We start from the raw sequence: 16,383 nt of genomic DNA on the forward strand, positions 1-16,383 counted from the left end.
TTTTCCATTGATGTGCTATACCAACGATGATAGGATTTGAGAAACTTCTAAAAAAGGAATTTTAAATGACAAAATTTGATACTAAATTGTGAAGGTTAAAAAGATTATATTGCTCCATATTATTTTTTAATCATTAAAAGTAGTCAAGAATTTTACTTCTCTCAAGATAACTGTGAAAGTGGTTTCATTTTTGGTGGTTTATGGTTGTTCTTCTAAATTACAGAGAAGTAATCATGCAGAGACAAGTTTGTTTTTTTTTTTTTTTTTAACTAATCGCTGCTTTGCAGAGGTCACTGAAATTCTATTCATGTGTGGTCTTCGTGCAGCAAAGCAGGTATTGGTGAGGTCTTTGAAGGTCACCAAGGGCCAGTGACTGGAATTAACTGCCACATGGCTGTGGGCCCAATTGACTTTTCACACCTGTTTGTCACGTCATCATTTGACTGGACCGTCAAACTGTGGACCACAAAGGTAAGAATACCCTGATTTAAGATCTCAGGTAACACATAGGCAAAGAGGACAGTTTTATTGTTCACAGCCTGCTGGTGAGTGCAGTCTGCCTCAGAGCTAAAAGCTCAGTTTCTCCATCCACTTTATCTATTTTAAAATATGTAAGTAATACTTGAAAGCATTCTAAACGTGAAAAGTCCCAACAGTTCAAATAATAATAAAATGGAAGTCCTTCTTTGCTAACACTAATCCTGCCCACAACATCCCCTCCCGCGCTACCATCTGAACCCTCTCCCCAGAGGTGACCCTCTTGGAGCAGTCTAGTGTGGGTTCGGTAAGCACTGACTTACATGCATATGTACTTATGGAAATATGACTTGAGACTTGGTGTTTTGGTTTGGGGGTTTGGGTTTTTTGTTTGTTTGTTTGTTTGTTTGTTTTTTGAGCCCTTGGTGGCTTTTAAGCTGGCAAATGGCACTGTATTAGTTGTGTTTTCAAAGGCAATTCTGACCATGTTGGAGAGCCAAGAAAGGAACGACCATCTAAAAGAAAGGCGCAGTAGTCCAGGGAATAAATGAAAGCAGCATAAACCAGTAGTTTGGGGTGGAAGGGAACAGATGGATTCGAGAACTGTTTATAAGGTACAGGCAACAGAAATTGGTGACTGATCTGATACAAAGATGGTGAGAGAGGGAGTCATCAGGAAAAAACCCAAGTTATGGCTAGAGCAACTAGCAATCTGTGCTCATCTATCAAGGCATTCACTGCATGGAGACATTAGAGGAAGGGCGCGTCGGCAAAGAGCATTGTGCGGGTTAAATTTAAGGTGCCTGGGTGGCATGATTCACGATCTCCATCAGACGGTTTGATATGTGGGATGGAAGCAGAGGGAGACCTCTCGACTGCGGGTACGTACTTAGTAGCAGTCAGAATAGCAATCACAGAGCACCTGGGTGGCTCAATCAGTTAGGCATCTGACCGGCTCAGTTCATGATTCCAGGGTTTGTGAGTTCAAGCTCTGCATTGGGACAGAGAGCCCACTTCAGATCCTCTGTCTCCCTCTCTCTCTGCCCCTCCTCTGCTTGTGCAGGTGTACTCTCTGTCTTTCAAAAATAAATAAACGTTAAAAAAAAAAAAAGAATAGCAATCATTATTATAGTCCAAGGAGTGTATTTTAAAAGAAATGTTAAGACTAACAGGGAGCTTGGGTGACTCAGTCAGTTAAGCATCTGACTCTTGACTTTGGCTCAGGTCATGATCTCATGGTTTGTGGGTTTGAGCCCTACATAGGGCATGGAGCATAGGGCTCAATGCTGACAGTGCAGAGCCTTCTTGGGATTATCTCTCTTTGCCTCTCCCTCCACTTGCATGCTCATGCTCTCTCTCTCTCTTTTACTCTCAAAACAAATCATTTAAATAAACTTAAAAAAAATAAATGTGAAGAGTAGATCCAGAAAAACAGGACTGTTTAGGAACTAGAAAAGAAGATTAAAAGAACACCAACCCTTGGGGCGCCTGGATTGCTCAGTCGGTTAAACATCTGACTTCACCTCAGGTCATGATCTTGCAGTTCATGAGTTCGAGCCCCGCACTGGGCTCTATGCTGACAGCTCAGAGCCTGGAGCCTGCTTTGGAATCTGTGACTCCCTCTCTGTCTGCCCCTCCCCTGCTCATGCTCTGTCTCTCAAAAAATAAATGAACGTTAAAAAAGAAAAATTTTTAAAAGAGCACCAACCCAAGAAATAGGGGGAAAAATTACAACTTTGGGGTACGAATAGAGAAGAAGAGGATATAATTGGCCTCGATTATAGGAAAAACAACTCACCTATAAGAGAAATTCAATTAAAACCAAGTTGAGAAACTTCTTTTCAGGTATCATACTGACAAAAATTCAAAAGCAATATAATCTGTAATAAGACAGAAAGAACCAGCCATTCTCATACATTGCTGGTGCAAATGGAAAATGGCACAACACTGGAGAGAAGAATTTGGTAATATATAAAAAATAATTCACCATGCATATTTGCTCATTGTTAGAGCAATTCCTGCTTCTAGGAATCTATGCCAAAGGTATACTAGCAAAAATAAGAAAAGACATCTGCAGAAGGAGATTCATTGAAAGGCTACTTTGAATAGCAAAAGACTGGAAAGGACCCAAGAGTCCATCAGTAGGGCTCAGGACAAATCAAAAGTAGTGAACATCCACACAAGAGAGAACCATTCAAGGAGAGGAAGAAATGCAGAAGGTTTCTTCATACTAGTATGGAGTGGTGCCTAGGATGTATTTTTAAATGAGAAAAGTAAGGTGGAGAAAAGTATAAATAGTACATTGTCATTGTTTAATATTTATACATGTTTAAGATGTTGGAATGATAGACACATATACACAAAATTATTACTCATAGGGAGGCAGGAGGCTGAAAGAAACAAAGAGAATAGCTATACTTTTTTTTTTTTTTTAAATACTGTGTACTTTTGGTTTGGGAACGATGTAAATATTTTTCATAATTACAAAATGAAATAAATTTTAAAAGTGGTTCCTAAAAAATGTGAAGTAACATGAAATGAATCACCCTTACTGTGGTTCAAATGGGAAGCAAACCCTTATAGTAAGTATGGAATGATTCAAAGTGACTTTAAAATCCTGTATTTTGACTCTACAGCCCGAAAAGGATATATTTTAAAGATAACAGGAACTCGATAAAAATTTTTAACTACTTTTCATACTCACATTGCTGGTGGTTGTATTGTTACTTTACTCTCATACCATTGTATTTGTATCATGAGATAAATGAAATGGCTGCATTTGTGTCATTGAAGAGTGATATCAGCTGGGTTGAAAGAAGATACAAATGCATGAATTGAGTAAAATCTCTGTAGTAATCCTGAATACAGGTTGTATGCGTCAGTAAAAACTTGTGGTGTATGTTACCTTTAAATCTAAAAAATACAGGGGCACCTGGGTGGCTCAGTCGGTTGAGCGTCCGACTTCAGCTCAGGTCATGATCTCACAGTCTGTGGGTTTGAGCCCCGTGTCGGGCTCTGTGCTGACAGCTCAGAGCCTGGAGCCTGTTTCAGATTCTGTGTCTCCCTCTTTCTCTGACCCTCCTCTGTTCATGCTCTCTCTCTGTCTCAAAAATAAATAAATGTTAAAAAAAAAAAACCTTTAAATCTAAAAAATACATATTCAAAGCTCTATTTACCAAAAAGGTCCAGAAACAGTGAACAATCCAATAGCAATGAGACTCCTGGTGTCCAGATTGTGCTCTGTAAATACCAGTTTCACTAAAAGAAACCAGAGATTCTAAAAGAAATTACTGATTCTAGATCTGGAGCAGGAAATGTATAAAATGAAGCTGGAATATTTCATCATAATAGAAATCAAGGAAGCTACCAAACACTGCATGTTTCTTGTCAAAGGTCTTAGCAGCCAATTTGAATAGGCTTCTGCTGTCCAAAGAATATCAATAAGGTAATAGATTCATGAGTTCATAATAATACTGAAAAAAGGGGGAAAGAACCTCATTAGTCATATTTGGAGAATTTTAGGGAAACAAATTCAATATTTTGGAAATTAAAGAAAGAATCAATTATTTAAATTATTTATTCTGAAAGATTTAAACATTTATTCTGTCTTTTCTATATGATTTGTATGTCAGGGCTACTAAATAATTGATAAAGGGATGTTCTAGAAATATTCCAGCTAATAGAGGAAGATAAGATTTGCTTATCACCACTCTGGAACCTCTAATGATTTAGGTAATGATTATTGCTGATAACATTATAAAAATAGAAACAACTTTCACAGTTATGGAAGTATAGAATACTTCTTTTGAAGTAGATTTGTCCCCCAAATAAAATTCAAATCCTATCAATCCACCAGATCTCTAAATTTAGAAGCAATTGGAGATAAATAAGCTAAATACTAAATAATACTACAGAGATGGAATCAGTCAAATTAAGGCTGTGGAGAAATCTATGGCACAGCTGATCTCCTTTCTGCAACATTTTCTTTGAAAACCTTTTTTTCAAAGAAAATAAAAGAAATGGAGGTGGAAACTATGTATCAAAACAAAATAGAACCAAACAATACTTGAGACATTTCAACCAATCTTAAAATACTAATCCTGCATAGATCTTGATCCAGACAAGCAACCCTTTGAAAAAAGCGGAAGGTTATCAGGAAAATGGGAAAATTGACTATAACATTTGATGATATTTATGGATTATTATTTTTAGATGTGATAATTATATTTTGATCATCTTAAGTGGTTTTACCTTTTAGAGATGCACACTGAAATCTTACAAGAGAAATCACATGATGTAAGAAATTTGCTTCAAAATAATCAGTTGGGAAGGGAGAGCATGTGGATATAGATGAATAAAATTGTGCTATATTGATAAGTATTGTAGCTGGATATTGATATTCTTCTATTTCTGAATGCATTTAAAATTTTCTATAGTAAAAAAAAAAGAAACTAAAAAAAAAATAAACAAAAGAGAAGGGAATGACCAACAGTAACAAATACTTCATGGAAGTATCGTCAAGACTAAAATGCATCCATTGTATTCGGCAGCCTCACTGTGCCCATGGCAAGTACAGTTCCACTGGCATGTTGAGGATGGTACATGAATAACAAGGAGTTAAGGAGTGAGTGAGAAGGAAGGAAGCATTGAAGAAAACTCGAGAAGTTTGGCTATGAGGAGAGGAAGATGGGAGGTAGAGAGTGAGTTTTCCTTTTTTCTATTTTTTTTTTTTTTTAAAGATCACAGAGACGCTTGAGGATGTTGCTGTTGTAGAATAGCCAGCAAAGAAAAAGAGTAGAAAACCTGCAAGTGTAAAATGGAGAAAGGGCCCTGAAGGTGTTGGAGTAAATGAGATGCATAGCATGGGCAACGGGTAATATTGATATTTGGGCAGTGGCATGCCTTCTGTTGTAACAAAGGAACAGGAAAGGAAGGGGATGAATACGCAAGTGGGTAGGTGTGGTGAACGAAAGCAGAGGGAACCCTCCTGGGTTTTCTCAGTGAAGCAGGATGTGAGGTAGTCTGCTGAGTGGGAAGCTGAGGTGCTGAAGGGAGCAGGTTGCAGCTGGCCATGGGAGAGAAGAGGAAGAGCTGATTAAGGAAGCAAAGATGGACTCTGGGAGGTGTCATTCTAATTATAGTGGCATCGATCTTCAGGGCCGACTTCCTCCAAGAGAAATTAGCAGAAGAGATATGGATATGGATGAGGGGGACACTTAGTTAGATCCAGGGCCAAAGCTTTCCCAGAGTGCAATGGCGCGACAATAGAACATGAGATTGGAAATAAGGACAAGAACATGTGTGATGTTAGAGGCTAAGGATTCTATGCTCCGGAGCTGAAGGGAAATGAAAACAGGAGAAAGTAAAAGAGCAAGGGGTTGGAAGCCCCTAGAAGATCAAAGAATAGGTATGAAGGAAGGAATTGAGTAAGAGAATTAGTAAAATAAGAGATTATTGTTAAAAAGTGGGATGTTTGGATTTAGTAATGAACGACTGAAATAATTCCAAGTGGTAAAAACAAAACAAAACAAAGCAATAGCTCCAGGGTGTGGTCATATTGTAACTGAAGTCAAGCAGACGTGAAGTTCATTGGAGCTGAGGGGGTCTGACTGGGATAGAAAAGTACATAGCGAGCCCCATGCTAAAGTCACCAGTGAATTAGGAAGAGAGATCAGAAAAGGTAAGGATGATACAGAGAATGGCCTGAGCTTAAAAGAAGCAGGACTTTTTATAGGACATCTACACCCTGGAGAGCAAATAAGAAGCTGACCCTCTCCCTCTTCTGAAATAGAATATCTAGTAATGAACACTTTCTCCTGGAGGACACAGCAGGGGCGGTGGTGAGCTTATGAGAGAAGTGGGGAGGGAGGTTCCCCTGAGACAGGAAGCAGAGGGAGCTTTCCATGAAAAGCCTGAAGATGGAGGCAAATGAGTTCATCATGGAATGGGACATGGAGAGCATGGTGGAAACATCTAGAAAGGGGGAGAGCACTGAGTGGTTGGTGCAGGTAAAACAAGTACTAACAGAGATTTCTAGACAATGCTATGAGAATTTAGCAAAAATAGGGAGGGGAGATACAAAAAAAGGAGCCTGGAATTCTGAACAGAATGCTAATTTTTGCAAATTCTAGTGAGGACAGCAAGCAAGAAGAAAGGATTAAAGTACATTGCATTGCCCACCCTCCACCTCCCCATCACACCAGATTTCATCATTAAACCACAGTCAGGGGAGGCTTCACATTGAAGCAGAAACTTTGTTGGAGCACTTTACCTGGCAAACAGAGGACAAGGCTGCATTCTAGCAGCTGAATCAACAAGAAGCCATTTTCATCTGAATGGTTAAAAGGTAGGGATCCACTCAGGAAATACATGCGATGAACTGGAAAGATAGGTCTATACTTGGTTGTGTAGATTTATTTTTATTTTATAAATTATGGCAAGTCATTTTAGGACCAAATTAATCAAAACTTAATTCTAGGGAGTTTTCTATGGAAGATGAATTTGCAGGGACTGGGGGTGGTGGAGCAAGACCACCATTTACTGAGGTCATACAGTATGCCAGGCATTGTGCTAAATATACTACATGCAATACATAGTCCATTAATTCCTCCCAGTAAACTCATGAGTAGTTGCATTGCTCCATTTTGTAGAAGAAGAAATAGACATAAGAGAGTTGAAATAACATCCCTGGTGTGCTCAATGAGAGCCTGGGGTATTCAAACCCAAATGAGTGTGACCCCCAAAGCTGTGATCTTTTCCACACAAGCATGCTAAGCCCAGAGACAGGACATCCAGTTTTAAGGCTAGTGTGACCATCCAGGTGAGAGTCAGAATTTTGGCAGTGGCAACAATGGTGAGTTTCTGGAGAACACAAGTCTAAGAGAAAGAAACAAGCAGATGTGACCAAGTGACTGGATTTGAGAGCAGAGTCAATGACGATTCTGATATTTCTGCCTTAGGCATCTGAGTAAAAGACTGATGGTGCCAGTGACTGAGATAGAAAATAGAGGAAGAGCAGGCTTATGCTGGGGACAGAAAATTAGCAGTCTGGGGCATGCTCCAGCTGAGGCACCTGGAAATTCCTAAAAGATAATCGAAAATACCAGAACTCAGGGTTAAGAGTGTAGGTAAAAATCTGCTTTGATCTCAGGGTTGTGAGTTCAAGACCCACGTTAGGCATAGAGCTTACGTTTTTAAAAAAATCTAGATATGGCAGTGATCAACCTATAGTCAGTCATTGATTCCAAGAGAAAATTAAGAAGAAAATGTCAATTGAAGAAGAGAGGGTACAACGTGGGAACCACAACTGCTTCAGGAAGAGAAGGAATACATGGATGGAAAAGACAAGAAGAAGGTGACATTGACCTCAAGACAGACTGAGGCTGGTTGCAGAACAAGAAGAGCAGACAGGAGACAAGAAAACAAAGATCACTCTTTCAGACTAGGGGCCAGAACTGAAGGAGACAGAGTGGTGGCTAGCAGGAAAAGCCAGGCCCACGCTTGGTTATTATGCTTTTTTTTTTCTCCCAAGATTTTATTTATTTATGCTGACAGAGAGAGAGAGAGAGAACTAGCAAGGGACACGCAGAAGGAGAGGGGACAGAGGATCTGAAGGGAGCTCCATGCTAGCGTCAGAGAGCCTGATGAGGGGCTCAAACTCACAAACTGAGATCATGACTTGAGCCGAAGTCAGATGCTTAAACAACTGAGCCACCCAGGTGCCCCCAAGATTTTATTTAAATTCGTTAGTTAACATATAGTGTAGTATCAATTTCAGGAGTAGAATTTAGTGACTCATCACCCAGTGCTCATCCCAACAAGTGCCCTCCTTAATACCCATCATCCCACTAGCCCATGCCCCCTCCCCCCTCCCACGTCAACCCTCGGTTTGTTCTCTATCATTAAGAGTCTTTTATGGTTGTCTTCCTCTCTGTTTTTATCTTGTGGAGGAGCCAGTGAAAAGTGCAGATTGATAGTGAGTAGACTGAAAATTGAGAAGGATGATATCAGGTGCCAGTGTGGGGTTGGGGAGGGGAGTAGAGGCAGGACACTGCTAAGGCTGGAGAAAGATTGGATGGGTTTAGCTGAATGCAAGTGGAAGGCAGAGCAGAGAGAGAAGGTCCCTGTTCTCTGGTGAGGTCAGAGGTGTGCTCATCCACTGACAGCAATGGGAAGTGGGATATGGTAGGGAGAGGAGGGGAGCTGCAGGTCATGTAAGAGAAGGGACAGCCCCCTGCCTCCAGAAGATGTCTGGATGGTACCAATTTGAGGACCAACTGGGACCAAATATCAAAGATGCATTTCATAGGTGATGTCTAATGCTCCCCCACCCCAGACATTCTGCATGTCTAGAGACACACAGAGTAGGAGCCAGCAATCTGTGTTTTAACAAGTCTCCAAGCGATCCCCATGCTGCCAGAATTTGAAGAGCCATGCTCTAATCCAATGTGAATTTCGGTCTGAAACTCCCATCCTACAGAGCTGGTGGGACAGTTCATTTATTTTGAGGGGTCCTTTCTCCTCAGGGTTGTGTTAGGAAACTGGGGCACTAGTTCAGGAGGCAGGGAGGAGAATGAAAATCATTGTCCCACTCCCCAAATCAGGTTTCCTGGTACAATTAATACCCTACTTGTTCTGGTCAGAGATTTGTACTATGAATATATTTGAAACACCAAATTAATCATAACCTCTTGTGATGATGTCCTAGGAGCAATGGTTACACTTTATACTCTTGGCAACACCTGCTAGAGTCCTTTTCCTCTTCTTAATCTAAACATGTGTAAAATTTAAAGGAAATGGTAGCAACATCTAAAATTACTAGTCGCTTTTGCAAGACTTACTGAAACTTTCAGTCTTCATATAAAGGGCAAAGTGAAAATATTAACACTGTTCTGAAAATACTGGAAATTAAAAAAAAAGAAAGAAAATACTAGATATCAAGGCTTTGAGTTTTGGTTTTTTTTTTTCTATTCTTATTGACAATGAGAATTTTCAGATAGGTGGAGAACAGAGACAAAAATCAGATGGGTAATTATTTCTGGGATGCTTCTGACAATAATGGTTAACTTGGTAATCTTTATTTTAAACTCATTGTGCAACTTGGAGTCATTTGATCATTTAAACAAAGGTGAAGAAGGTTTTGGTCACTTGATAATCAAGTTACTGATCCCCCCACACTTAAAATTATGTCCCAGTCCTTTTGGACAGCTATAACCAAATACCCAGGCTGGGCAGTTTCTAAACAACAGGAATATATTTCAGTCAGTTCTGGAGGCTGGGAATCCCAGGATCAAGATGCCAGCATGGTCATGTTCTAGTGAAGTCCCTCTTCCTGGTTCACGGACAGCACTTCCTTGTGTATCCTCAAATGGCAGAGGGGCTAGGGAGCACTGTGGGGTCTCTTTTATAAGGGCACCGATCCTGCTCATGAGGTACCACCCTTATGGCTTCAGTGTATCCCAAAGTTCCCTACCTTCTAATACCATCACATTGGAGATTAGGATTTCAACATATGAATTTTGGAGAGAACACAAACATTCAGAACATAGCAAGTTGCAAATTAAATAACATAAAAAAGAATCCTTCAGATGGTAGAAAGAGTTGATGCTAAGAAATAAGACTTTGAACCAGTCAGGAGTGAAATTTTAAAAGTAGCTGCAATATAATACTTTGTGTATAAAAATAAGCATAGCTCAAAGATAACCCCCAAAGAGCTTTTTTTAAGTTTATGTATTTAATTTGACAGAGAGAAAGAGAATGAGCTGGGGAGGGAGGGAGAGAGAGAGAGAGAGAGAGAGAGAGAGAAAGAGAGAGAGAGAATCCCAAGCAGGCTCTGTGCTCCTGGTGCAGAGCCTGACACGGGGCTTGAACTCATAAAACTGCAAAATCATGACCTGAGCCAAAGTCAAGAGTCAGACACCCAACCGACTGAGCCACCCAGGCACCCCCACACATGCATTTCATATATTCTACTACCAAGAATTCACATTTCTAACACAAATATAGAATATTAGGACAGAACATCTGTATTCCAGGGGAGAACGTCACACCGCAATTAGCACACTGAGCAAAATGCATGCAATCTTGAGGCTTGCAGCAAAGTCCATATCCACTCACTCTGCATAAGTAATGTGATTGCCAAAGAGACAGTAGCACTTCACACATTTTTAGACAGAGAGAAGCTATGACTTCAAAGATCAAGACCAAAACATAAAATTTCTGTACATAGGATTTCAGAAACACTGTAGTTTAATGGAAAAGCTTATTTGGAGAAAATGCTAATCATTGCCAATCCTCTTTGTGATTTGAAAAATTAATATTACTGTGAACTTTATATATGGTTTCATTTAAATTTCCCATGAAGATCGTACAGGTTGAATTTATGAACTGGGAAAGGCTAAAGGAAAGACATAATACTGTATATTTTGGGGGCATTTGGGCTTCTGAGCAGTTCCCAAAAGAGTGGTTTAGTCCATGAACACTAACTGCATTGGCTGTAGGTGGAAAATTAACCTACCTAACGGTGTTACAGGACCTTAAAATTTTAACACGATTCTTTCTGGTTTCATTATCAGAGTTAACTTAGTAAGAAAGAATAAGTAGTGACAGAGGCTCGCTCTTTCTTTCTTTTCTTTCTTTTCTTTTCTTTTTTTTTTTTTTTTTTTTTTTGGTCAGAAACTAAGGCAAAATAATTAATGGTGTACTTTTTTTTTTTTTTAAGCATAGTAGCACAACCATTTTTGATAGCAAGAGAGCTTTGTTCATCACTTTGATTATCAACATACTGTATTTTAACTCCATGCAAGGGAAAGAAAGAATGACCCTTGCCTTAGTGGATAAAGAGTAAAAATATAACCATGTGTAGAAAATAGTGCTGTTGGGATGCCTGAGTGGTTCAGTCAGTTAAGCTTCCAACTCTTGATTTAGGCTCAGGTCATGATCTCCTGGGATCGAGCCCCAAGACGGGCTCTGCGCTGTCATTGCAGAGCCTGCTTGGGATTCTCTCTCACCTTCTTTCTCTGTCCCTCCCCTATTTACACTCTATTTTTTTTCTTTCTATCTCAAAATAAATAAATCAAATTTAAAAAAATAGTATTGTTATGGTTGGTTATCACAGAGGCAGTATATGAGAGGGCCCAAATGAACCTCAATAGGTAGAGCAAGCAATCAGATGTGTCCTAACGGGTGTGTGCAGGTAGAACATGGAAGTTACAGAGAGTGTGAATTCTCTACCTGTCCACATGGAAGTTTCTCGTGGGAGATCTTCCCATGTGAAGTCCCACAATAAGCATCATCTGTCTCTCTTCCCCATATGCCCAACTTGCCCTTCCCTCTAACTTTTTGAAAACACAACAAAGCACAGACACCCACTCTTGACCTTGCTGCCTCTTTCCCATCCTGTTTATCTTCTGCCTTTTCCCACCAACTGCAGTTTTACCTCCTACAACCTCTTTATCTCCATAATCACCACTAAACCTCCTCCTTCAAAAATTTCCCTGACCTTCTTCTTGCCTGATCCGTGGGCATTTTGCCATTTTCATTTCCTTTCATGACTTTGCTGTTTCAGTAATGTTGAATAGTCCCTTGGAGCATCCTTCTTTAATATATCAGTGAGGCTGTTTTTAAGAGAGTAGTAAAAAGCTGCATACTTAAAAGTCTATCTTTGATGATTCTTTTAAAAAATAATAAAAAGAAATGCATTGCCTGAATAAATTCAATTGAGTACCAACTCTTACCTTTTACTATATCTTAGCCCATTACATTTCCCATCCATCAAGAAATACTGGAGTTGATACTTAGAAATGAAGTATGAACTCTTGGCTGGATTAAAACATTCATTATTCCACTCAGCTTTTCTGTTTGCTGAGGTTTTGGGTAATTTTTTTCCTGTACTGTAGTTTAGCTTAGTGGCTAGACAAGTTATGAGTCTTTGGACTTTTTATCATTGCATCCAGTTTGGAAAGTTTCATTGGGCTCCAATTAAATATTGAGTTAATATTTATTTTGGTCCTGGTACAGCTTCATAAGGATTTAGGTTCTTGATACTGTTTGTGTATTTGCCAGCTCAGTCTATTCCTTTAGTCTTCAAAGAATTTGAATTTCTTCTGCTTGTATGGATCATAGCTTCTGAATCCTTTCTGTGTTAAAACTTTGGGGCCTAAAATTCAATTCTTTTCTGTTGACTGGTCAGGTGTACAGTCTGACTTAACCCATGTGTTGGCATTGGATGTGGCTTCTGGACAGCACCCTGGGATGCTGTTATCCAAGAATCTTTCACGTCACACATTTGACTGATGGAAACCATGAACTTCTCTCAAATGTGTCTTGACACTGTACAATTAACCCACATCTCAGTCCTCTCTCTAATCTTTTAATGAAACGGAGTATCTAAGAACCAGATTTTCCAAGTGCCTGAAGGATGATGACTTTGCACAAATTAGAAAGATAATCTTCAATTGCCAAGCAACTACTGTGAAATCAATAAATATTACCTATTTCACAATGACATCCTCTGCCAGAGTTTAAATACAAGATGACAATCTTACCTGATTTTTTTTTCCATCTTAGCTACTAGGAAGGAATGATAATTTCAATTTTTTATGAATAAAAGAAATTGGAAAAATTTTGTTTTTAAAGAAAAACATTGTTTTTTCCCTTTAAAATGAATTCACCAGAGATGATTATGTATTATAATAAATGTTAAATACACAAAATGTTATTACACATACTGCAATAATAAAAATAGCTTTGTCTTGTTCACTGAATCACATTTGGTGTATGTAGAATTTCTATCCTCTCCCTGTAAGACCATGAGCTCCCTGAAAGTAGGCTCATATTATTTTGTCTGTATCCCCAGTACCTGGCATACTGCTTGGCACCTGGTAAGCACTTAATAAATCATTGAATTAATACATGGATGAATAATCCCTGGGTTTTTAAGAGATGTATATTAAAGACATACTGTAACAAATATTTAGTTAGCAGTGGTTTTGAGCAGTAAAACTCATAGTCATAATTTAGAAATATAATAATTAGAAAACTGAGGTTAAGCTTTAAAAATCCTACTAGGAAATATTCAAGAAATATAATTTTGGGGGAAAAAAATCTAAGGCAACCATCCAGGAGCAGAGTGGCCTCTTAAATATTTTTCTTACAAAGTAGATGAGTAGGATTCCAATTAATTTGTGAGAATGATCTGAAGAGCTGGGCAACCAGAATATGTGTCCTTAGCCATGTCTTGCACTCAAGAGCGTATTTACCCGAGTGAGCAAGAGAAGAGGTTCCTCAACAGGCTGGCAATCCCCTTTCAGTGCATGCAGGTGCCCAGGTGCATGCAGGAATGCTTTCTAAAGATACCCCTGGGAAAGTCTGTCCTTTGTGGAATATGACTCCCCCTCCCCCGAAAAAAGGGGGCTCAACTCTCTCTAAATCATAGCTTATAAGAAAAATTCCTAACTCAAACTGAAGCTCGTGGGGAAAGGATAGAGAAGGAAATGTGCTAAAGAACCTTCTCAAAGTAGGTGATATCCAAACTGAGGTTTGAAAGATTTAGGTCAAGGGAGAACAGGGAAAGACATTCAAGTAAAGGGAATTGAATATCCAAAACCCAAAGCATGGGATAATTGACACCCTACTTGTGTGACTTTAGGAAGGTTACTCTGCCTCTGTGTGCTGCTGTTTATTCATCTATACAATGGCAATTACAATACTGCCTGTCTCATAGGGGACTTGGGAAGCTTGAATGAGTTAAGTCTATATAAAGCTCTCAAAACAATGCCAGGCAGAGAGTAGTAAGTACTATGAAAGGAGTAGCAATATAGTTATTACTATTAAATATAGTTTTTGTTGATATTTAGATATTAAACTGGTTTAGTTGGGCTGGAGCAGTGGTGCAAGGTGACTAGAAGGGAATAATAAAAGGGTGCCTCTGGGGACAAAAAGGGACCAGATGATGAAAGACAGTCTGTGATGCCATGCTGGAGTATAGACTTTGCTCTGAAGATGATAAGAACCATAACTCATGGTAAATGGGGCCTCATCGCCTGTTGCATAATGTCATGTAGAATGAGACTAAGCACTGAAGACATGTCACCTTCCCCTCAGGACTCTGACCCACAACATTAGCATAACGTGCTACATGTGATGACTGCTTCATCAGATTACCAGCAATATGTAGGTTCCACCTTAACTCCTCCACACATCCATTGGCCCCTCCTATCCCAACATTGCTTGATTGGAGCATTAATGAACACTCTTCCAATTCTACCATATTCAATAGGAGCATCTTGATTGACCAGAATGTTTGCTTTTGCAACCCTTCATGAGGCTTCCTTCCCAATTCACCACTACACTTAAATATGCAGATGATAGGCATCTGGGTGGCTTAGTCCCTTGAACATCCAACTTCAGCTCAGGTCATGATCTCACGGTTCATGAGTTCGAGCCCTATATCGGGCTGTCTGCTGTCAACACAGAGCCCGCTTCAGAAGGCTCTGTCTCCCTCTCTCTCTCTGCCCCTCTCCCACTCATGCTCTTTCTCTCTCAAAAATAAATAAATAAATAAATAAATAAATAAAGTAAATATGCAGATGAAGCCCAATCATGATGATAAAGATTATAATGATGATAATAATCATAATAATAGAAGCTGCATTCAACTGAACACTTCCACATGACTGGCATTGTACTAGTGCTGTCACATAATTTTAGGTGTATTTTTGTAAATACGCTGCCCTGGGACCCCATCTTGAATGGATTGCTGCAAAATTGTCTCATCTGAACTTTCTGCCAGCTTTATGTTTACTTGTTCTTCCATTGTTTTTTAAAAATTTTTTTTAAATGTTTATTTTATTTTTGAGAGACAGACAGAGCGTGACTGGGGGAGGGGCAGAAAGAGGAGACACAGGATAGGAAACAGGCTCCAGGCTCTGAGCTGTCAGCACAGAGTCCTATTCAGGACTTGAACCCACAAATCGTGAGATCATGACCTGAGCCCAAGTCAGCGCTTAACCGACTGAGCCATCCAGGCGCTCCTACTTATTCTTACAGTGTATCTGCAATTGGACTTTTCTTTTTATCAACTTATAATTATTTTTATGTTTTTGAGCCAAAGGTATATTCTCTTCCTCATCTTTCCCAGTTTCAAGAAACTTGTGTCACTGGTGCTTCTAATTCTCACCCGGAGCCCATTAGTTTTTACACACCTGTCCCTGCCCCATCATGTCCTGACTTCTCAAAGAGGATTTAAATATGGCAGGACAAGAAGATGGAGAAACTGTCATTTGTCCCAGGTCTAAAGAAAGTACGTGTAAGGATTTTTTCTTAGCATATTCTAATGCCAATTACTTTTACAATTTCTACTTATTTCTTTAACTTTGTTGACTGTTTAGTACAATTTGCACACTTTTTTTCGGAAAGGATATTACTTTGTCCATCTCTATCCTGTGTCTGATATGTTTTAGTTTGCCAAGGTTGTACTCAGTATGGAACGAGTAGAATTGGACCATTAGGACAAATTACTACTTTATCAATTTAGGACAATAAAAATTGGGAGAATGTTCTCGTTCTTCTAGTACTTTGTAAAGAATAAATAAAAGTTTTGTAGAGGAAAAATAAATACACTTAATCTTTGAAAACTCTTATTTTCTCTTCCAAAGGAGAGTAAAAGGCCCTCCCATAAATTCTGGGGAAACAGACCTCAGTGTTTACTACTGGAAACTCACCAGCTCTGTGGAAGTTTCTGGAGAGGAATGTTGTGGAATTGGCGGTAGAGTGAAATAGTGTTCTCTCCTGTCCCCTGGTTCATTGGCTTGAACTAAGCCCAAGTCAAAAGTAAGAAGAAGTCTCTTATAAGTTGTCAGTTTCCTCCTCACTTAGGACCTTCCTTAATGATTAAAAACTTAACTT

The 16,383-nt window shown here is 39.3% G+C and overlaps 1 protein-coding gene across 1 annotated transcript in view; it reads left to right on the forward strand.

Annotated features, from left to right (window-relative positions):
- Window positions 1–16,383, forward strand: part of DYNC1I1 (dynein cytoplasmic 1 intermediate chain 1) — a 130,727-nt gene that overhangs the window by 70,589 nt on the left and 43,755 nt on the right. Inside the window, exon 9 of the mRNA XM_049642276.1 lies at window positions 327–471. Within this exon, the coding sequence (XP_049498233.1) occupies window positions 327–471 (145 nt within the window). The remainder of the gene's footprint in view (window positions 1–326; window positions 472–16,383) is intronic.

This window comes from Panthera uncia, chromosome A2, assembly GCF_023721935.1.
Source record: "Panthera uncia isolate 11264 chromosome A2, Puncia_PCG_1.0, whole genome shotgun sequence".
Lineage (NCBI taxonomy): Eukaryota > Metazoa > Chordata > Mammalia > Carnivora > Felidae > Panthera > Panthera uncia.